This window comes from Rhipicephalus sanguineus, chromosome 10 (genome assembly GCF_013339695.2).
Source record: "Rhipicephalus sanguineus isolate Rsan-2018 chromosome 10, BIME_Rsan_1.4, whole genome shotgun sequence".
NCBI classification, from domain to species: domain Eukaryota; kingdom Metazoa; phylum Arthropoda; class Arachnida; order Ixodida; family Ixodidae; genus Rhipicephalus; species Rhipicephalus sanguineus.
Window position 1 is genome coordinate 141,015,407 of NC_051185.1, and position 23,915 is coordinate 141,039,321.

Genomic DNA, 23,915 nt, shown 5'->3' on the forward strand with positions numbered 1-23,915 from the left:
CTTTGGGGGTGAGAGGGTTCAAGCCCTCCCAAGTCGCTCCTGCAAACTATCTAAACAGACGTGGAATCAGGGACAGTTGCTCAGAGCGCCCCATCAGAAACTACAGCAAGCACTCGTCGCCTGAGCCGAAAGGGTCACTCTTCAATAAAGGTGTCACCACCACCGACGCTATACCAGCACCCATTTCAGCAAGCCGCAACAGGCGAAGTCGCCTCCGGCGGTGGGGGAGCCTGGTACCACAAAAGACCGTTTCATGCTTGTGATCAATTAGGAACGCACCCCGAAACGCTGGAGAGGTGGCTTAAAGCGCGACAAAGATAGCCATCTTCTAGTCACTTCCGCCGGGACTATGGGAACTGCTTTTAGAAGTGCCGCAGCTTTGAGAACTGAACGCACGCGAAGCATTGCAAAGCCTCTGTTCCAAGGCGGTATCCGCGATGGGGGTCACGAAGTAATGGTTTGCCACCCGAAAAAAAAAACTAGGCGAGCTGCACTGGCCTTGAGAGACATCGACTTTCGTCGGCAGAGGCCGTCGACACTGCCTCCGCGATTCTGCCGTCTGTGGCGTCGCGCGCTTTACCACATGGGCAATTCTGTGCTTGAGGGGAAATCATCGCCGCCCTTTCTGTCGGCGACCGGCGGCCTTGGTACAAAAACAAATGAAAAAAAACTGTCATACCTCCTTGGAAACACGCGTCAATTCATTTCCAACAAAAAGAAAATGTAACGAGATACCCGTGTCCTGCATTGTATCGCGATACAAGCGATACATCGTAAAAGTATTTCACTACTGAGATACAAATACATTTTTCAAATGTATCTCGATACAGAAATACAGATACTCAAAAGTATCTCTGAAATACTATCGCGATACTCTTGTATCGCGATACTGCCCAGCCCTGCTGCATACTAATGAATACTTGAACGGCAGTGGTGTAACAGACGTATAGGGTTTCAAGACTGCGATAGTAGCAGCAAGTGTTGTTTTCCTGTTCCTTCTTTTATCAGTACCGATAAGCGGAAAGCGTGTTTTTGAGGTGTCGATTCAGGAAAGCGTCTTATGTTACGTTTTCAGATAAAAGGAAGGCGTATAACAACTAAAGGGTACCTGTTATGATCGTGTGTACAGCTTAGAAGAATATTTATTTGAAATATCTGGCTAAACACGAGGAAAAAAATGTTCAAAATCTGCCGGCTACACGCCAAGGATTTTCTTTGACACTAGTGTTAGGAGGCTACGTCGATGGACAAAACCGGAAGCCGTCCAAAGGCTGTGCTCATAAACTGTGAAAGGGCCCTTTTCATTTCGTACGAGAAGCTGCATCTGAGACGCCCATATGTCACTTTGAAAGTTCCACCTGTTCTCGCTACGTACGAAGTCATGAGCGCCAGCTGTCAGCAGAACGCGGCATCTGACGGAGAGCGTTTCTTTCTCACAACGCTGCAGCCTCCGTAGTAATAGATGGATGGATTGAAATAAAAGCATTTCAGTGACCAGCTGCTCAAAAGTTCATTCAGAAATATCTCATCAACAGCAAACGCACATACCCACCACGGAAACAAATTTTCCTGTAATGGCTGAGAAGAAAGTGGGACCCTTTATTTTGATGGATAACATTTTTTTTTAAGAATTACCCGAGATGTTAGCCTGGTTAATCGCCTGGCTTGCTACTCCAGGTGTCGGCTGTTGATGTACATGCCTTGCACGTGACGTCATTGTTGATGCGGTCCTACGGCGGCGGCCATGTCGGTGAAGAGCCAAAGAGAAAAGCCGTACGTACCAGCCGTACGACGACATTCGACGACATTTGCAGGCTTGGCTTGGTGATGCGCTTACGGTAGGGAGACATTACTTCGCATTACTTACATTCGCATTACTGACATTTGCAGGCGAAGCACGCCGATACGCGGACAATTTTTTCGCTTGCCTACTACGAAGTGCGCTCCACACACACGAACGTTGGAGTTTTCTTCGTCGAAATTTGCACGCCTTATGTGCGCCAGCCAGGTCCTCCGACGGTTGGCGCTGAGCATTTTCGTGCGCTCGCACAAGCCTTCAATAATCTTTGGTATTCGAAAGAGGCTCATACTAGTGGGCTGCTTCTTTCATCCGCAGCTGTCGCTACGATTATAGCCGCCTACAACTGCGCATATAACCATAGTGGAGGAAGAAACTCACCGGTGCGGCAAAGCAGCGCTGAACAAGGTTTAACCGCTGTTCACCAATATGGCAGACTCGCTCCGAGCAGTGACGTCATAGGTGCAAGCCATGTGTTGACTACGGTACACGCAGTGATCACATATACACACACAAGTGACACGTACAGTCACGCGCACGCATATTCACACACAAAAGAGTCATTCATAAAGTTTCGTTAAGGTGTGTAGTCCTCAAGAACACCAACGGCGTTTTTGTATTGCGCATCGCTCAGGCTGCTTTGTCACGGGCCGAGGAGGTGCCCCAGAGTCCAAGGTCAATAAAATGCTTTGCTGAGCGCGTTGGTTCCTAGTCTGGAATAGATTTGAGCGTAAAAAGACGGGACAGAAGACGACAACACGAGCGTTACAGAGCGCTCGTGTAGCACTCTGTAACGCTCATGTAGCACTCTGTAACGCTCATGTAGTCGCCTTGTCTTCTTGTGTCCCGTCTTTTCACGCTCAAAGCTATTCCGTCCACGCTCAAGTCGCGTTGCAAATGTGGTGCTGTCTTCAGAATCTTTCGCTCTAAGCCATTACGGGAACAATCAGGCAGGCCGTGTTTTAAGTCTTCCCGAGCGTCGGCACCTAAGCGAATGCTGCCGCTTCCTTTTCTGTGGCAATAAAAGATTACAGAAATGCGATCACGTCATCAATTTAAGGAACGCACTCTCAAGGACATAAGCAAACAGCAGTGCCTAGTTCCCATCTTCCGCTGAAAGAGCAGAAGTTCCACATGCGGCCTTGACGACCAGACAGGTGGCCGCACTAAAGTGACGAGTTGGGCCACCAGGTACCACTTGGCTAGGCTGCGCCGCGCTTGACACGCGGCTCCTAGAGAGCATTGCCCAAGGCACGAGACTGCAGAGTTATTGTACGCCTTGGTGTAAGATCCGCGCTGTATGCATAGCTGTCGTTTCCAAGAGGCATCATGTACCGCGTCTATTAGATAATATAAATTTTTATAGTTTACAATTTATTTATAGTTTATTATACTCCGTTTCATACATCAGGTGCAATTCTATGGAAGGTAGCGAGACTTTTTGCAGTAGATGCGTTCGCCCCAAGGAATAGTTCAATTATTTTACCACACGTAATGTGATCTTTTTCGTTTTTAGAACCGAGTAATAAATGATGTCTTGCGCCTTCGAAATAAACAAACCCCCTTATTTATACGGCGTGTTGTTCCGGATCGCTTAGGGTATCTTTATTTTCGCTTCGTGGACTCCGCGATCAGTTCCGGTAGCGCGTAGCCGGAGCAAATCGCAGAGGCCACGTTTACGACAACGATATTCCAAGCGCGCGACACGCGGACTTACACACTTTGCTGACCGAACTTCTTGCATAGCTTCCGCAGCGTTGCACCTGATGTATGAAACGGAGTACAGAACTTGATTATAAGGTGTGCTGCATTGCGATAGCGGTACCGCGCAATCTGCCATGCTTTATTAGGAGCGAAGCTGCTTAGGCCCGCACTCCGCTGTCGCCGTCAAAGCTCCCTTCTCTTAAGCATCGCTTTGGGTTGAAGTGGCCGGTGATTTAAGAGGAAAATGCTTAGGCCTTGAGCGGTTTGGTTCTAGCGCACCACAAATTCGAGATTTAGGAAATAAGCTCTGTGCGCAACTGCTTATAATAGTAGTCTTCACTTTCACCGCATTTATCGTGGATTCTCAAATGACAGCCATCATTGTAGCGCACTACGGGCGCTTTGTCGAAGGTAGCAGCAGACGCTCTCCCCTACCGGCGCCGGAGCAGAAAGCGCGCGGCCCTCAAAAGAAAAAAATGGCGCGCGCGGCATTCCGCGCGCGTTGCGCAAAAAACAAGGCGCGCGGTGCAAACAAACAGTTTTAAAACGTACATGGTGGTTTGCGTCCCATTTCTAAGGAGCTTCGCTCATCGTTTGCATTCGTACAAGGAACAACTGCTGATTTTTTTACACTGCAGCGCAGCATTGCCAATTTGGCGGGCACTCTATTGACTCAAGAACAAAAAAAATGCACGGGAATAGAGAGTCACCTGAGTAGCAGGTGACCTAGAGCCCGACAGTATGCAAAGTTCAATTGATGCTCTCTTTCGCACGCAAGAGCAGAGGACAAGCGTCAATGCCCAACTAGCTCTATGGTGGCGGCTATTTCAGCGACAGTATGTTACAGTTGCGCCACAATAAGCATGGCGATGTGGGTGAGTTGGATTACGTTCGTGGCGAAGATGAGCAGCGCGAGGCACAGAAGTGTGGAAGCACAGACAGCCAAGGAAGGACTGAAGAAGCGAAAGTGTGAGCAACACAGCGACCGTCTACGTCACTCTTCCACTTCCTCTGTCCTTCGATTGCCTGTCTGAACTTCCGTACTTCTGTGCACGCGTTGCTCATCTTCACCACAATAGAGAGTTTTATTGCTGGGTTCCCGCGGGCTTGGGGGCGCGCGGCGTTGCGTACCCAAGAGTTCCTCAAGCGGAATGCCTTATAGTGGCGCGTACCCAACCGCAAGGCGCACGTTGGTCACACGCGCTCGCAGCGCCTTAGCATCTAGTCGCGTATAGATTTATTTGTGTAGATTGTATAGATAACGGCGTGAAGTTAATTGATTCCAATAAAATATTCTTAATTAATATGGCAAACTAATAAACCCGAGAGAAAAAATGTTTTTTTTGCACGTGTCGAAGTTGCGACTGCAGCCGGTGCCGTAGCCCGGCAACGACATACACGTGGAGAACTAGTGGCGGGTGATCGGCGTCGTCTTTTCCCGTGTACCGTTCACTTTCGTGAACTGTGCGGGTTCATTAGCGTCCTATAGTCTGTCCGGTATTTCCGCAATCGCAAAGGCCTAGCATGTGCCATAGCTGCCGCCACGTCAATTGGCGCCAGCTATGGACGAAAAAAAGAAAACTAACAAACATGTAATCTATGTCCTCCGATATTCCGGGAGCGCCCATCCTCTCGCTAAGCCTACAGCATCGATAATTTGAGTATGGCTCTCGAAAATGGTGCCGAATCGACACAAATACTTTGCTGTGCAAGCGTCACGACATTAATCTAAAGCAACTAAGAGCATTGGTTCGGAGCTGACGAACTACGGAGCGCCCGACGGCCACTTAATAGATTCGAGGCGGACGAGTCCTGCTAGAGACTGCTGATCTCCACTAGGAGGCCAATGGTGGCAGCGTTGTTCATGGCCGCGCGCACGCATGGCCCCGGCGGCCCGGGAACGCATGTTCTTGGAGCTTCGAGCATGCGCAGTACCGCCGCCCCAACGTCTTGAATACGCAAGCCGCTTGGGTGCCCAGCACTAAAACTCTCTAATAAGCGTGTGCGTGCGCCTAAGGAGAGGAGGAGGGGGAGGGGGTTGCGGTGAGATTTGCCCTCCTCCCCTACCCCTAACGGAGAAGCCTGGTCACGCCTATGACAGTAATCCTCGTGACAAGGACACATGCATTTTCTTAAGGCACAGCCCTGTTACGAATGCGCCTCCGGGCATTCCATTTCGTTTTCGCTCTCTCCCGAGTCGTCGTCGTCGTCTTGACTGTCCCCGTCGTCTTTGCCGCAGAGCTCCCTGCCACCAGCCTTGAGACGCCGAATCCTCTTGAGAAGGCACCTGCAACGCCTTTGGAGAAGCTCCACCTTGTACCGCTGCGCCGGTTCCAGGGACTCCAACGATATCCGGAGCCGGGAGAACTCCTTCTTTCCCTTGCGCTTCCGACACGCGTTCTGGCGCAGGGTGGGCTCCAGCTTCGCGCAGTGACGACACAGAGTGGTGCCGTACACCTCGCAGTCGACGCGCCTCCAGACGCCCAGCACGTCGACGCGAGCGTGCATGATATCGACGTCCGGGTACTTGAACTTGCACGGCCCGCCGCGGCACGTGGGCAGCCGGTCCACCGCCTCAACCATGCGCTCGACCTCCTCGATGGTCGTGGGCTTCGCGAGGTCGCCCAACGTGACGTTCAGGTTCCGGTCCAACACGAACGCCTCGAAGGGCTCGACAGGTTCGACCTTGTGGCCGCGACTCGTCGTGACGTTGACGAACTTGGTGATGACGGGAGTCGTGCCGTCGCTCGCCACGGCGACGGTGCTGTAGACGACGCGGTTCCACCGGAGCGCGCTCACCTGAGGAAGGTATAAATAATCACATATAAGATTATCCGCACCAATGTTAGAGGTACACATGTGCTTGCAGGCGGAAAAGATACCGTTAATTCAGCTTTGCAAGAACCGCAGGCGCTTTGCGTAAACAGCTTGACACAATATTGTTACGAAGCAGTGGGGTGCTAAATGTAAGCAAAAAAGAAAAAACAAAGAAAATAAAAAAACAAAAGTCGGATTATTACAAGAAGCATGACTTTCCGAATAAATCTTTCTGTTGCGAGTCACGACTCGTCCTTATGTCTGTTTTCTTCGTCGTTTCCCGTACCGGCTCACACCATTATTGCTCTTGTAGTGTTAGAGCTAACTGTGCCGACTGCGTTAACTTTGCAATCCGCTGTATAAAGCCTAAGGAATTCGCGGTTGCGTAGTAGCGTGTCGGCGAGTGCGGCTGAGCATGTGTATTGCCACGCCCACTTCTTGTTTTATTTTGATGTTTTTTGGTTTTGACCAGCAAGGACGGTTATCAACGCTCGAGGCTGTCCGCGAAGCAGTGTTCGAGAAGCTTCTCGATTGTAGTAGATCGTTTTGTTAAGATTTCGCGCCTCACGCGAATGTTCCAGCTTTATCGAGAGATAACGCCGCCATGCAGCGATATCGCTGGAAAGTTCGATAGCACCTGTATAAAAGCCGACGCACTTGACCGCTTGTCAGTTGATCGACGGTCGACGCTCTGTTCTCCGCTATCAGTGTATTGCTGTAGTTTGACTTTCAGTTTCGGCCACAAGTTCGGCCAAATAAAGAGTTTCATCTCAAACGTGCTGACTGCTGCCTTCTTCGACGTCACGATCACGTGACATCTGGTGGAGGTGCTGGGTACGTTCATGTTCCGGACGCCCCCGTCAAGCCGTGGACCCAGCCCCGCTCGTGAAGAAGACACCGACATCATCAGGGACAGTCGAGCAAGCCGGAGACTCAAAGGACTACCCCCTCAATTTGGACTCCTACCGGACAAGCCAAGAACCACGGCGACGAAGACAACGGGCACGATGACAGCCGCAGTGTCCCCTGCAGCTGTCGTGATGCAGCCGCCCAGAGAGCCGCCCACCTTCCGTGCATCGCCAAGCGATGACCCCGAAACCTGGCTGGAGACGTTCGAAAGGGTCTCGGCATTCAACAGCTGGAACACCGAGGACAAGCTGCGCCACGTGTACTTTTACCTGGAAGACGCGGCAAGGACTTGGTTCGAGAATCGGGAATCCAATCTTCGAACCTGGGACATCTTTCGCAGCGCTTTCCTGGAAACGTTCACAGGCGTCGTGCGAAAGGAACGGGTCGCCGCATTACTGGAAACTCGGGTGCAGCACCCGAGTGAAAAGGTGACAATCTTCGCGGAAGAGATGAACCGACTATTCCGCCATGCTGACCCTGACATGCCCGAAGAGAAGAAGGTTCGTTTCCTCATGCGAGGAGTAAAGGAACAGCTCTTCGCTGGACTTATGAGGAGTCCACCGAATACCGTCCAGGAATTCGTCTCAGAAGCCACGACCACCGAGATGACGCTGGAGATGCGCACCCGGCAGTACAATCGCCGCGCATTTCAAGACAGCGCAGATGTTCATGCCCTCGGATCCAACGACTTGCGCGAAACGATCCGAGCCATCGTGCGAGAGGAGGTGCGAAAGCTCGCACCTTTTGCACAGCCCGAAGTGAGGTCGATTGCTGACGTTGTACGCGAGGAAATCCACCAGTCACTGGGTGTTCCTCAGCCGACACCGCCGCAGCTGCAAGCAATGAGTTATGCTGCTGCAGCCCGACGCAACGCCCCCCCCCCTCCTTGCCCACGTCAAGACGCTGCGCCACCCCAGCAGTTCCACCGCCAGTCGCCACCACCGACGTCATACCGCCCGCCAGCCGGCCAGCGATACACACCGAGGAAGACCGACGTTTGGCGCGCCCCCGCTCTGCTACCACTGCAGGGAGGCCGGTCACACGTACCGCCGCTGCCAGTACCCACAGATGGGGCTACGCGGATTCGCCGTCAACGCGCCGCGCCCGCAGCCAGGCGAACAGCCTCGCGACATCGACGACTACCTCACCGGAACACAGTTAACACAGTGGCAAGAACAACGACCTTCCCGCTCGCCGTCGCCCGGCCGCTACATGTCACCTGCACCGCCGGCAGTACACTGGCCCAAACCGGGGCCCGTCGCCTAGCCCGTATCCGGGAAACTAAGGGCAGCAACCGATGGAGGTGCGGTTGCTGTACGACGAAATGCCGAAGATCATCCGCGGCCGCCGACGACGACAACGCGACGAGACCTTCAGAACACGACGCAAACCGGAGGGAACCCTCACGACGAAACTTCGCGGCCCGAAGAAAACCTGACTACGCAACGTCGAAACAGCGGGACAAATCGACGAAGCCGTGATCCGACGCCACGACCTAACCGCAACGCAAGACGACGAACTAGCGACCTCGATGTTCTTATCGACGGCCACAGTGTCACAGCTCTCGTCGACACCGGAGCCGACTATTCCGTCGTCAGTGGGCCATTCGCCACCAAGCTGAAGAAAGACCGCTTGGAATGGACCCGAAATCCGGACAGCTGGAGGCCACCTGATGACGCCGATTGGTGTCTGCACGGCGAGAGTCACCATCAATAACCGGACTTATCCTGCGAGCTTTGTAATCCTACAAATCTGCTCCAGGGATGTGATACTCGGAATGGACTTCCTAAGTGACCACGGCGCCGTCATCGACCTGAGGTCTGTGTCGATAACACTAACCTCAGACAAAGCGCTCCCGCCCCACGCGACGCCAGGGAACCATGCACTGAATGTGATAGAAGAGCAGGTGACCGTTCCGCCGCGCTCCAGCGTCATTATTTCCGTCGGCACCGAAAAACCTGCGAACCTTGAAGGCGTAATCGACGGCGATCAGCAACTACTCCTGAACCGTCAAATTTGCGTCGCAAGAGGTATCGCGGAGCTGCATGACGGTAAAGCAAAGGTAGTGCTGACAAACTTCAGCCACGAATATAGGCATCTCAACATGGGTACGACGGTTGCCTACATCGACGAATGTGTAGCCGCCAGCGATGCTTTCGCCCTCTTCGATGCCGCCGAACCTGCTTCGACGAATAGAGGTCCCGAACCGGCTTTTGACGTCAACCCGAGCCTTCCGAAGGTCAAGCAAAACCAGCTTGAGCAGCCACGCCCACTTGTCTTATTTTGATGTTTCTTTGGGTTTGAGCAGCAAGGACGGTTATCAACGCTCGAGGCTGTCCGCGAAGCAGTGTTCGAGCTTCGAACACTGCTTCGCGGGCAGCCTCGAGCGTTGATAACCGTCCTTGCTGGTCAAACCCAAAAAAACATCAAAATAAAACAAGAAGGGGGCGTGGCAGTATCAATACCCGCGCCTTCCGAATTCGTGACATTTCTAGTCCGCATATCAGGAAGTAAAGGTGTGCGCAGGGGGGGGAGGGGGGCGAAGGTTCACCGCAGCCCCCCCCCCTACTAAGTCAACGTACGAGGCAGATTTCGCCCCCCCCCCCTTCGTAGGTGACCAGGAGGTCAATGTATGGGGCAGATTTTGCACCCCCCCTCTTGGGTGACGGGTGGCGCCTCTCCTCACCCCCCCCCCCCCGTGCCCATGGCTATGTCAGGAAGTCAAATTGCGTTCCTGAACCCACTTCTCTCCTCGGTGCTTCGTCGTATGGCTGGTTCCAATCTATTGCCGGGAAGACGGGAATCAGCGTAAGGTGTAGCGGCAGCCGCAGTACGAGGAGGCGTGTCCCAACATCTCACTGCTTTCGCGAGGCCGGGCTAGTCCACTGCCGACAACCGGAGGTGTCCGCTTACTCAGCATCACCACGAAACAACAGATTTCTGAAGAGGTCGAAACTATTTCTCTGTGCTTTGCATTCGTCGCTAAAATTCGTTACGCAAAAAGAAATAAACGCAGAAATTAGGCCTACTGTCACGCAGTCAATGCCTCTGACGACCGAACAGTACAGGCAAATGTGGCGAAAGCGGCGGTAGAATTAAAAAGCGCGGAAAAGCCTTTCCTTCCGCTTTGGCTCTTTAACTCTCCTGCCGCTTCCCAAGCGTAAGCGTCAGCATATCACTGCTCGCCTAACGTGAACACGTTCGTCGATTTGACAAAGATATAGTACACAAGCACTATAACCACGTTGGATAACACACATAGCAATAAAATTCTTCGAATAACGTTCATCCGCCGCGGCATGTGCGTGGAATCTACAAGCCTAATTTCGCTTCTAATGCAAATATAACCTTCTCTGGCAGCCTGACACGATTCTTTCTTTTATTTCCGTACCAGGCCGGATATGAAAGCTCATATGCTTGTGCGTGGCAGGCTCACTGCATAGCGTTGCGGAACACTGCGAGGAGGCGTTGCCATCTCTTGCCGGGGGATCGCTATGCTTGACGCGCGTGTCGGATGGTTTGTCTCAGCGTAAACGAGGTTATCAGCATTAATTCGTTTGTACGGTTTTCTCAGTAGGCGAGAAATACACGCGGTGAAGTGAAAGTTGTTTCGCTATAATAACGTATAGAGCGCTCAACCAAAGCAAGGAAATCTTTGAACTCCCATGAGCATTCGCCTTTAGAGTTCAGAGGGCGTTGCATGCCACCTTTTAACCTATATACTTCATGGTTACGCCATACGCCAACATCATATAGCCTGTTTTTGTTTTGCCTCAAGAAAGGCTTCTGAACTGTACTCAGAAATGCTTGTATGAGAGATAAGAAGATCCCACGGCAACTGCCGTACCGTTTCACTCAGCGGCAGTCCAGTGACTACGGCGTCGCACTGCTGAAAGCAAGGTTGCGGGTTCGAAATTGGTGTAAAACCCATATGGTCATAATCGGAAGCTCCCACGACAGCGTGCCTCGCATTCAGGTCGTAGTTTCAAAGCTAGCACATAATTATTTCCTTTAAAACATCCCCTAGACAGAGTGTGCGTCGCGACGCCGCTGCCAGGAGGTGGCAACCTGCTAGGAGGTCGCAAGTAAACGAGGCGTCTCTTGAAATGGCCTCCGAGATAGCACGCGCCGCCTGATATCGGAGCCCATGTGTCTCCCGCCTGCTCATGTAGGCCGTACCTTTGTGCGCTTTTCTTGGCTTACAAAGTTCACTCATAAGAGATGAGTTATGAAACTAATGGTACAGTCGGGTGGTTGTTTCAGTGCGCTCCGGAGGCTCTGAAAAAAAAATGTAAAAGCGTAGCTAAGCATTACTACAAACAATAAGCGGGCCAATACACGATACGCAAGGTGGAACATGACTTGTATATCTGTTCTCGTTGTAGAGCTTTAAAGCTGTTGAATTCACCACAATCAAACCTGCTCAGAGCGCTGCAAACGACCATGCACCTGAATATGCCATAAGCAGTCCGTTCCGTACCTTGTGGTAGTTCCAGGTGAACGGAAGCTTCACCGCCTCCGGGTGGCGGACCAGGTGTTTCGCGAGGACACGCTGGGCAACTCCGGGTGTCGTCGATGTGTTGTAGAAACTACCCACTGCGCACACTATGCGAGGCACTTGAGGCTCATCGACGCACTCCTCCGGTTCCTTTTTCACTTCGACGCCACAGTCAACGCGCGCGCCGTCGGAATCGACGTCACAAACGGGTCTTATCAGGGGCCTGTCCTCCCCATGGAGAACATCCTCTGGATTCTGCACATCCGAACAGCGCTCATCCTTTTCAACTTTGATGCGGACATTCCGGTCATCAGAAAGGTCAGCGATCTTTTTCCCTTCGGCGCAGAGTTCAGTGTTCCTAGAGTGGCTTTCATCAGAAGGACAGCCGTCTTCTCTCTTCACGCTGACACGATGTCCATCAGGCTCAGCGCACTGAACGTCAGCGTCGGCGTTCAGCCGAGACTTCGTCTCGGCCGATGACTGAGATTCGTTCGACGTATCCTGTGCTTCAACTGGCGGCCATTGCGAAGCAGCAACCGCGGACGAATCCCGCTGCACGCCGCCACAACCACAGACACCGTGATCGTCGAAAATGGTTGGCACCGCGTCTCTCCGGAGCCTCGGAAGCTTGCCCTCGTTGAGCAGCACGTTTCCCGCATGTACGTTGTAATACCTGTCGGACACGAAGCGCTTCTCGAAGTGCAGCGAGCACACCTTGTCATTGCGAGTGAGCCCCCTGTCCGTCCTCCCGATGTTCAGCTCCCACCGACGCCGCAGATCGGGGTCGGCCGGTGGCCGGAACATAGAACAAGAACTCTTTCCTCCTATGGCGTAACGGGTGTTGCAGCCGGGCACGAAGCACCGCATCGTTATGCTTTCGACACGCGGGAGAAGGCGAGATCCTCCACAACGCCAGCCAGGATACCCAACTCCGGCCAGTGAAAAGAGCAGAAGAGGTGGCCGTCAGTCGCCGCCGCCTGAACGTCGCCTATCTGTGAAAAGCTAAATTTAATTAAATAGGGTTTTATGTCTCTCTCCTAAGCTTATCTAGCTAGCCTGTAGAGCCCGCGTGCTCTTACGTCACTGTCCTCGAGAACACCCTAGACACGCTTAGAGAGCGTTCTTCGTCTTCGCTTCAATCGTCAGACGTCTCTTCTGGCCAGCAAAGACGCCATTTTTGCCCTGAGGAACACCCTGAATGTCCAAGACCTGGTTTATGAGGCACAAATCAGCGATATTCGGCAACAGGCTGGTCAGGCAACATTGTCCAATCAGCTTGCGTACGGCAGTAAAGTGAAGACGGTCGTACAACTTTCTGCTTCTGAGCCTAAGCTCTGTGACCTGACACCAGGTTGCATTTTCCTGCGCTGACCTTGCAACCTGCACAGGCGGTGACACCGTAGCTGGCTGCGTGGGAGCTCTTGCTTAACCTGGGGCGCACGTTCAACAGGTGACGAGGTGTGGTCAGCAGCCTGCGCATAATGTTTTACATAATGCATTCAGTAACTAGGTCATACAAAGAACTCCGCATATCATAAGCAATCGGGCACTTGTCGCACAAAAACAAAAACTCCACCTGCGGACTTCAGGTAGTCTTAAATTTTCAGCATACTGTAGTGCTATGTGGCTATGGCGACAGTGGGCCACATAGCACTGAAAGTATTTCACAAAAAAATGCACGATGCAAATATGCAAATATGTCAAATTTGTCAAAGAAAAATACTAGGTACAATACAGAGTGATTAATTCACGACACATAAAAAAATTCTTCGGACAGCATTATGAGTAATCCCTTAGAAGCATTTAAAGCAATAATATATGCACCATCACAATCGTTACAGGTGTTTCAGGCTTACTGCTTCACTTAAACTTTTCACACCTATAAATAATGTATCCCAGCGAGCTCGAGCCAAGCCGACCAGAATAAAAGAAAAGGGATAAAGATACTACCTTTGAACCAACATTGTTTTTTCAGGCGACTTCATTGCGCACACTGGCGAACTTTTGTGTTAGCATCGATTGCATTATTAAATAAAAAACGCCGATTGTGGTTGCTCAGGCAAATGTGTAAGTTCAACATTAAATTGCTCATCTTTTTAGAAAGCAACATGTCTAATTATTTTCAGCTCGCTGGGGGGGGGGGGGGGGTGTTCAGAATTGTGTCTGATGGCGGTCACATCTTGCAGGCAGTGGACATATGTGCAGGCACGGAGGGAGCAGAAAGTTAGGTACGAGCATTGCGCAGTGAGATGGAAGCCTATTCCGCCGGCCAAACATGAGATCAAGACGTCAGAGCGCAAGGTAGGTTTTAGTACTCCCGGTTTTGTTTCGTTTTTGAAGCTCCTCCGTGAGCCAGCTCAATTAGCGAGTTGTGATTAAAAACCACCGAGCACCGAACCACAAAGTCTCGGCAAATCTCAACTGTTCCACGATCTTGGGGGAAGAAGTCCCGTGTTTTGTCAACAATGCTGGCTACATGGAGCGTTCGCTTGCCAAAGCCGGCCGCGTGGCGTAATGCTCCCTCCTAACTTTTTCTTCCACCATGTGGGCAGCTGTCTGCCTCTTGTTGCTGCTGCTGTTGTAGCCTACGAAAACTGGCTTATACCCACGGGGGCGATTGACCACACAGAGGCTTGTAAAGAAAACGCGCAAACAAAGAAATAAGTTAAACAATATAAAACACTATATAACCTAAAAAAAAATAAGTATGATACCTGGTGCAAACCAGTATTGTATACTAGTGGATTACATCATTTGTACTACATTTCTACGCATTTCTATACCTGCACACAATACAGATGGGAGATCTTGTCTGAAATAGTTTTCTTTCCCATCGTATATGTTCTTTATTCATAACCGGGGTACACCAGTAGCATTCGTGACTGCTGTCAAAAGCGAACTGCACCTAACAAAACTGCACAGAACAAAACGACTACACAATCTGCGATCCTGTCGTGCAACCAATCGTGCAACCGAGCGATAGTAATGACGATGATTATGGTGTGTTTTATTGTAATCATCTTTATAGGCATTTTCTCGAATCACAGAAGCCGAGAAATAGCCACTTCGAGTTAGTTTACTTTTAATCGGCTTTTATTGCATCTATTGCATGCTACCATCATCGGCCATCTCTCTCTCGTGTTTTCTTAACATCTTCATTCAAGCTACGTACACCGGTAATGGCTTTCATCCTTTCTTCTCCGCGAATACTTTAAACGTATCTTGCATGTCTCAAAGGCTGACCACATTATACTTCCAACCGCTTTTAAATCGAAAGTCCCTTAAGGTAGGCCACTCAAAAAAAAAAAAATTTTTCACGCGCAGCCAGAGTTGAAATAACTTTTTCTTCAAAACAAGCATGTCTTATTTAACTTACCCAGTCATTTATATTGCAAAATATTGATTATTTATTTTTTGGGAGGTGATCTTTGTCAAGAATTGCCTTAAAGGAGTACTGACACGATTTTGAGACATCGCAAAAAGGACATTTTCCGTTTCCTTGGTATGCAGTGTCAACGCTGTCCACACACCGGTGTCGAAGAACACGTATAAAATATTTTAATTTGACTTTGAAGTTGTCGTCGCTGAGCATGTGCAAGCCAGCCCCACTGCAATGGACATTATCCCGACGAGTGAAGACAGTTCCCCCGAGGTTACGAGTTCTGCGTGCTGCATGCAGCCTAAATCGCAGAAATCACTGTCAGGGTAACTGGACGACAGTTCACTCATCGTTGTTAATGTGAACCACGAGCAGATGACGGATTTGCCGTTAGTACGTCGCGAGTTGCTGTATCCCCGTGACGTCATACTGATATGAAACGTCACTGAGAAGCCGTCCCTCGATATCGAAACCGAAAGCGTATTTTTAATGTAGCGGTAATTAAAATATATACGATGCATTCCCAGGCACCACAATACTCGTTTTAGATTTCTCGTTACCAGTATTTTTATTTAGAGCAACAATCCGAAAATATTTAAAATTCGTGTCAGTACTGCTTTAAAAGTGGCAGTCACGCCAGCCGTGATAAGTGACTAATGGGTGGCTTAATTCAGTAAAGCTTTGGCATTTGTGTAACTAAAGGTTGTAGCTATGCAATGAACTAGGATAAATGTTATGCAGTAAATGTCAAGGAAGTAATGTTTAAAAAACCAAAAAGACAGGGAAGAAGAGCCAATTTGGACTGAACCTGTTTGAAAAATTAGCTGTGAATTTAAAGATATTCCATCAATATCTTTTATTCTAGTTCACTGCACAGATATATGTGTTGTGAACTATTATACAAAATTTCAGTTCGAAGTACGCACTGATAAAAAAGTTATGAAAGTTGGCGTCACATGACTTGGAGCAAATTCTTATTTTGAGAAAAACGCAAACAAAGATTTCAGATCTTGCAAGAGGTGTGCGTCTCCGCTGTAGCCATTTTTAGAGATTTTGAAAACAATTAGAAACACAAAGTTATATTTAATGACATCCTCTTATGTAACAGTCACAGTAAAATTTATAAAGTATATTGAATATCATTAGTATAGACGAAACAACACTTACTTTCGAAAAAAAAACACAATGTGGTTTCGGTTTCGCTATACGAGCATGGGGTATGGAAAACTTGCTGTAACTTGCAAACTAATGATGATAAGAGGATAATTTTTGCTGCAACATATTTTTGAATGTTTGGGCGTGCACAAAATACAAAAAACTAAAAATCGACCTCATGAAAAAAATTCGACTATTGAAGGAGACCTACCACCTTAAAGATGGGCGCCATCTGCAGGTGTGGCCTAGTGACTGCCCAGCATTATATTACAATACACTGACCGGTTTCTATGGAAGTTTGTTTTTAAAACCCGCTTGGCCGTCTCAGGATTGCTGTTGAATCAAGCTCAAGCCTCATCCCACACGCCGTGCAACCTAAGCAGCTAACTGTTGCTCTGCTGAGGTATTATTATTATTATTATTATTATTATTATTATTATTATTATTATTATTATTATTATTATTATTATTATTATTATCCTCAGGCCAAACAGTAAAGCACTCTCCTCTTCAATATAACAGATTGTTTTCCGTAACAATATTTCTTTCTGCCGCATTTGTAAACCACCTCGGTACCGCTCCCCCCCCCCCCCTTTTTTAGGGGCGGAGCTCCTTAAGGCGGCACCCGTTCGTCCCTCGTAGTCGTAGTCGTAGTAGTCGTAGTGCGTAACCAGTCTTACACTTTGACCTCCAAGGTGGTGCCGGTGGGAGATTTTTCCTGTGCGTTGTTGAACAATAAAAAATTCGCAGCGTGCGCGTTAACTACAAGCCCAATTCTTCTGCCTCTCATTCCCCATTAGCAGCCATTGGCATGTTCCAGTAGGAAACGTTAGTAGAAGTGTAAGTGTTAGCTAAAAGCCGACTTCTTCTGTCTCTCATTCCCATTAGCAGCCATTGTTTACCTCCAAGGTAGTGCCTGGTGAGATTTCTCCTGTGCGTGATTAAACAATAAAAATTTTGTTCAAAACGCCGTTGATTGATGAATTAAACCAACGAAAGACGCCAGATGTTTTGTAAAAGCAAAACGAAAGAACGCCAGATGTTTCTAAAGCAAAACGAAAAGACGCCAGCTGCTTAACGAAAGACGCCAGATGTTTTCTAAAGCAATGGTTTTCTAAACAATGAAAATTCACAGCGTACATGTAAAATTAAAGTGAGCTGCAAGTCGTCATAACTCATCGAACCTTTAGTATAAACGCGCCCGATCTCACGTCGGTGATGATGTACTGGGCAGAATTCACGGAAGATTCACGGTTTACTGATGAACCGCCGCAGCTTCGCCCACTCATCATCATTCACTCCGTGGATATGCTGTGATTTTTTTTTTCTTCCTTCAAATCCAATTTACCACCTCCATCTCTATTTATCTCATTATCTTTCTTCTGTGATTCCTGCTTGCTTATCTATACGAAAAGCACCAGGGGCGTAGCCAGAAATTTTTTTCCGGGGGGGGGGGGTGGTTCAACCATACTTTATGTATGTTCGTGCGTGCGTTTGTATGTGTGCGTGCCGCCATACGCAAGCAAAACTGAAAAATTTCGGGGGGGGGGGGGGGGTTGAACCCCCACCAACTCCCCCCCCCCCCCTGGCTACGCCCCTGAAAAGCACCCTGTACTTGGCCGTCTACTTTTCTGACCTGTTCGCGCAGAATACCGCGCTGCGGTGTGCAGCGTCCTCTGGCGCCCGCCAACACCCATTATACTTGTCCTGACCTCCACGTTCACTACTCTAAGTTGCATAGGCTCCTGTCGGAAGCCGCCTCTGCAATTTTAAACTACAGTTGACGACTACACAGCAGCTCGGATAAATGCACTACAATGCATCTGCCATCGCCCTGGTCACTACAACTGATAAAGTAGTCTGCTACATTGCTACACAGTCTGCTACATGCTACACGGCCCACTTAAGTCGCATATATAACACTTAACGAGCCGCATACGATCAGAGACTGACATGCGGTGTCAGCTCAGCTGCGCGCAGAGACCGTACGGCAGACGTGCCACCAACGCAACCAGACATACAGAATGCTGTGGTATGCACTTATCTTCGCGTGCTACACATGCACATGCTACGCGAGTCGCAGCCGCGAGTTTGAGAGGTGTGAAGCGTCGCTTACCTTATGAAAGCAACACCTAGAGGAAACGAACACCAGCCGAAAGAGCTGCGGCCCAACTCAGCCGCGTAGATCGGAGCACTGGTTTACTGTCATCTCAATGTTTAACGCACGAAGAACAGTGGCAATGCCGGCAAACGGTGATACAAGCGAAAAAAAACAGACATTTCGCGAACGCACGGACTTCGTGAACATTACCAAAGGCAAGTTGGGAACCAGAGAGACAGGTAAACAACGCAGCCTTCGTTCCTAAGATGGCCACTGCATCCAGCGTAGCGCTGAAGTAGCTTGTGAGTTAACTGCATCACTCGAACTGTGGTCGTGCAGGTGGCGTTGGGTAGTGGAACCGCTCTTCTATCATTCGACCTCACCTCCGCAAGAAAGTTTGGCAATCAGTGGTGTAGCCAGGAGTAAAGAAGGTACAGTGGAGAGTTCTGCGGTTTAACCAACTGTGTCTGTGTTGAGTGTTGGGCAAGTTGGTACGTCATCATAAAAAAAGCGCTAAAAGCAAGGATGTAGAGAGAAAGCGCTCGTTTAGAGCACTGTACGCTCGCGTCGTTGCCTTCCTCTCAGTGTCCTCGTTCCTTGCGCGTTTATCATTATTTGTCTGCATTCCTGTTTTAACCCCATAAGTGCCGATTAAATAACGAAAAACTTTGAAAATTGTCAAATTTTTATGACGCGAGATGCTCCAGTAACATGTTTAAAAAACTTTCGAAAACATTTAACTTTCGAAAACAGATAAAAATGCTTTATTCGTCATATTTCGAACCGTCATCTAATACCGAGGCCCGTAGCAAGGAATTTTATGGGGAGAAGGGGTGGGGGGCACTTGCTGAAGGCCTTGAAAAACACATATTTTCGTTATTTATTTTCGGCAAAACATCCCCCTCCATCAGAATTTCAGAGAAAGAAGGCCCTCCCCCCCTTTCCCCCCCCCCCCCCCCCCCCCCCCCCGCTGAGGGCCTGAGCCCTTGACTTGGGCATTTTATGTGTATTCCGGATGAAATTTCTGCAATTCGAGCAAATAAGGGTTCCATTTGACTTCCCGTGGAGAAAATGTACCATTCCTCAATACTACACAAACTATAGTCGGGTACAACTTTAGAAGGCATCGGCATTTTCCCCTCAAAGGCGGAGGTATAGCGGAGGCACACGAGCTTCCACCATCAGGCGCGCACTTCAGGTGACGTCATGAGCCGGACGGCCGGTGTCCCCGCCTACAGAGAACATGCCTAACATAGAGCGGGACTATTTCTTTAGTCGCGGAGGCAATTGGCTGCTGCACTTCGGTCATCTGGGCGGGGTCTCTCCGGTCTTCTAAAGTTGTACCCGACTATAAGGCGCTGCGCGGTGCTCCCGACCGGGCTGCAGAAATTAGGCGCCTTTTCCTCTTCAAACCACTACCACCACCACCGACTATAGATGAGGCCACCCTTCTTGCGGTAGCGTTGAAAGCACGGTACTGTGCCAACGCAAGGCGCTCATTTCGCCGTTTAGTGTGCAGACTGTTATTCAATAAAAGCGCCAATCACGGAACCCGTGCTACCACCTATCTTTTAAATAGGAAAACACCATTTGACGAGCTGGGCTCGTCAAAAGCCTCTTGAAATATTGATGACGGGCCTTGACGAGCATAGGTCGTCATGAGCAAAAAAGTGACTTTTGCTCATGACGAGCTCAGGTCGTCATAAGCGTTAAGGGGTGATAAATCCAGTCATCCTTACGCAGTTTTAAAAATTTTGCTGAATCCATACAAAATGCGGCCGCCGCGGGCGGGAGGCTGCTGGCCCGCGACCTTCGGGTCAGCAGCCTGCAATGTATCTATCAAGAAGGCATTCCCGAGTGTAGTTTGGCAAATTCAGCAAGGTCGACACTTGGGCGAGTTGTTGACTAATCATCATAACGTGCATGCGAAGCAGCGCACGGAAGAGGACAAAGCGGAGGAAGTACTGGTAAATGTGGATATCTTGTTCACTTGCGTTTTCTCAGTTCTTTTTCTTTTTCTTCCGTGCGCCTGTTCACACGCACGTTATGATAGTAGAGTAGCAAACCAGGCGCACCCTCGTTAACCTTCCCGTCTTTAATTTGCCTTTTCTCCGCTTATCGTTACACCCTGCCGACTACGTCACTACTTGTAACCACCCTGCTTGAAATACGACGTCATTAAACATCACCATGATTGTAGTCATGATACCACGGTGGTCGTATCACTAAAATGCTAGATACCAGAATGTGTATCACATGATGTGCAATATTGAAGATCAGCATATAATGAAGCCAAGGAAGCTATATGGGGTGTGAATTGTATTATATTAAGTGTCAATCGGATACAGACGTGAAGAAAGTGAAGCGGACGAAAAAGACAACTTGCCGCCGGCAGGGACTGAACCTTCAGCCTTCGGAAGGTTGCAGGTTCCGTCCCCTCCGGCGGCAAATTGGAATTTTCGTCCGCTTTACTTTCTTCCAATCTGTATCCGAATGACTACAAGACACTTAAAATAGTACAATTAACGCCCCCTATAGCTTCCTTGTCTTCATTATTTGCAGGTTTTCATTAAAGGGCCACTAAAGAGAAACAACGAATCGGTTTTAGATTGATAAATTGTACTTTGAGAACTATAATGCCGTTAATTTCACCATCATAGAGTATTAATAATGGAGCAAATGAAGTTCAAAGTTTCATATTTAGATTTCGCGCCAAAATCTCCACGCGTGACGTCACGGATATATATACACAGACACGATGCGACATCAGCCCACAGACGTCGTCGCCTCCACACATCAGATATACTTCCGGAGCCCCTCTTCGCACCCCCAACCCCTCTATCCTCGGGTACGTCATTGCTGAGTAGTAATGACAAGGTTTACTGCCTTATGCCTCGTACATTTCTGTAAAATGCCAGCGACAAGTAGTAAAGCTGACATGGGGTTGGTAAATGCTGCAGTTACTGACCTTTTACTACTTTTTTTTTAAGAACGTGCGCATAACTATTGCGTGGTAGTTATTCCAGTTCACTTTTAAGCAGCCGAACACCACGCGACGCCCGTGAAGCCGGTTTCGTATTCACGCACCGCTGCCATTGGTCGGCAAACACAAGATAGCGGCACGTTTCTGAACGTGCAAAAGACAAAAAAAAAACAGAAAAAAAGGCCTTGCAAGGAAAAAAAATCTCAGCCGCCCCCGGGAGGGCTCGAACCTCCAACCTTTCGGTTAACAGCCGAACGCGCTAGCCGATTGCGCCACGGAGGCTGGCTGTTTCAGCGCCGTATAAAACGGAAGAGCTAATCAACCTCACGTTAGTTACGGCATACTAATGAATACTTGAACGGTAGTGGTGTCACAGACGTATATGGTTTCAAGATTGCGATAGTAGCAGCAAGTGTTGTTTTCCTGTTTCTTCTTTTATCAGTACCGATAAGCGGAAAGCGTGTTTTTGAGGTGTAGATTCAGGAAAGTGTCTTATGTTACGTTTTCAGATAACAGGAAGGCGTATGAAAACTCAAGGGTACCTCTTATGATCGTGTATACAGCTTAGAAGAATATTTCTTTAAAATATCTGGCTAAACACGAGGAGAAAAATGTTCAAAATCTGCCGGCTACACGCCAAGGTTTTTCTTTGACACTAGTGTTAGCAGGCTACGTCGATGGACAAAACCGGAAGCCGTCCAAAGGCTGCGCTCATAAACTGCGAAAGGGTCCTTTTCATTTCGTACGAGAAGCTGCATCTGAGACGCCCGTATGTCACGTTGAAAGTTCCACCTGTTCTCGCTACGTACGGAGTCATGAGCGCCAGCTGTCAGCAGAACGCGGGATCTGACGGAGTGCGTTTCTTCGCTGCAGCCTCCGTGGCAATAGATAGATGGATTGAAATACAAGCATTTCAATGACCACCTGCTCAAAAGTTCGTTCATAAATATCTCATCAGCAGCAAACGCACATACCCACAACGGAAACAAACTTTCCTGTAATGGTTGAGAAGAAAGTGGGACCCTTTATTTTTATGGATACCAAATTTTTTTAATAATTACCCCGGAGACGTTAGCCTGGTTAATCGCCCGGCTTGCTACTCCAGGTGTCGGCTGTTGATGTACATGGCTTGCACGTGACGTCACCATTGATGCGGTCCTACGGCGGCGGCCATATTGTTGAACAGCCGCACAGAAAAACCGTACGTACCAGCCGTACGACTGCAGTGTTCAGTACGACGGAGCTGACGGAGTCGCATTGCCACGGTCACTTTCTTTTTCGCGAGCCGTTTATTGAGCATCATGCCGCCGGTTGGCACAAGGCAGCCGTTACATGCGGCGTACTATTCAGAACTGTTATAGGGCAAGAGTGCTCTCGCTATTAGGAAAAGGTGCGGTTGTGCGAGGGAGCGGTCACGCTTCGACCCGGAACGGACACAACTTCCAACATCTCCGCCTTCCCGGAAGTGTTGCACGGCGACATCGTGAACTGTTTGGTTTTCAGCACTAGCCTTGTTACTCTGGGCGAAATAAAGGCGTACAAGTCAATGGAATCGCACATGCTTTACCAACGGCTGGGTAAAGAGCCTCTCTGCAAAGGAGCTTCGCGACCGCAAATTTGATCGTGCTTGCAGAGGTAAGTTGAATGGTTCATGAAATTGACCCATTCGCCAGCCCCGAGTTATCAAATAGCGATGCACGAACGCTTCTAAGTGAACAAATGCTGATGTTTGCGCTTCGTTCTCTCTGCGAGTGCAGCGAGGTGCTCACGCGGCCGCGCGTTTTTCGATCGTAAACAATGAGGGATGTATGTAACGTATGTGTGTGCTGAGGGTTTTGTCACTGCATGAAGACTGTCATCGAGAGCGAGCCGCATTCGGCTTCATCAACACGCACCGGCCTGTGTTCAGCCTCCGCTAGCCGCTTTTCCAGACGCTGTTTTCCGCGTGCTCATGTCGCGCAGCGCCTGCATGATTGAAGCAGTAATTCGTCTCGTCGAACAACGCGGACGCCTTTCCTACGAACACAAGAGCATCCGCGTTAATTAGTGAATTCATATCTCATATCCTTTTCGCTTGCCTACTACGAAGTGCGCTCCACACACTATAGAGCATTGCACGGTCTCGGGCCTACCCGAAAACCCGGGCCCGGCCGGGTAAAGTAGCTTTCACGGCGGGCCCGGGCCGGGCTCGGGTCTGAAGCTCCGGGCTTAGGGCCGGGCCCGGGTTTTAGGTGGCGGGCTCGGGTCGGACCGGGCTTGCACTTTGCTCTTTTATTAAAGGGATACTAACGCGATACAATGAATCGGTTAAGACTGGTAAAGTGTACTCTGAGAACTCGAATGTAATTAGTTTCACCGTCATAAGGTGAAAATTAAGGGCAAAGTTTCATATTTAAATTTGGCGCCGAAATCTCCGCGCGTGACGTCACAGCTTTCAAACTGTATTTGTTGTATTTGGGGGACATTGGTTCAACGAAACTTCATGAAACTTGGTATGTTAAGCCTATGACCCTCTCAGCGGTCAATGCACTTAATTTTTACCGATTAGAAACTACGTAGATCCTAGTAGAC

General features: G+C 49.3%; 2 protein-coding genes and 1 non-coding gene across 3 annotated transcripts in view; all 3 read right to left on the minus strand.

The window, feature by feature from the left end:
- Positions 1 to 731: 731 nt before the first annotated feature.
- LOC119372500 (uncharacterized) overlaps positions 732 to 23,915 on the minus strand; it is a 58,664-nt gene continuing 35,480 nt past the window's right edge. The window contains exon 4 of the transcript XR_007417765.1: positions 732 to 5,571. The gene's annotated coding sequence lies outside the window, so the exon portion shown is untranslated. The remainder of the gene's footprint in view (positions 5,572 to 23,915) is intronic.
- LOC119372502 (uncharacterized) lies at positions 5,570 to 18,583 on the minus strand. Its single transcript, XM_037642975.2, has 3 exons — positions 18,377 to 18,583; positions 11,709 to 13,198; positions 5,570 to 6,301 (listed from the first exon to the last, which is right to left on the minus strand). The coding sequence occupies exons 2-3, from the start codon at positions 12,591 to 12,593 to the stop codon at positions 5,651 to 5,653; spliced, it is 1,536 nt and encodes a 511-aa protein (XP_037498903.1). The 5' UTR covers positions 12,594 to 13,198; positions 18,377 to 18,583; the 3' UTR covers positions 5,570 to 5,650.
- Trnan-guu (transfer RNA asparagine (anticodon GUU)) lies at positions 21,553 to 21,626 on the minus strand. The gene has a single exon. It is a non-coding gene; the product is annotated as a tRNA-Asn (tRNA).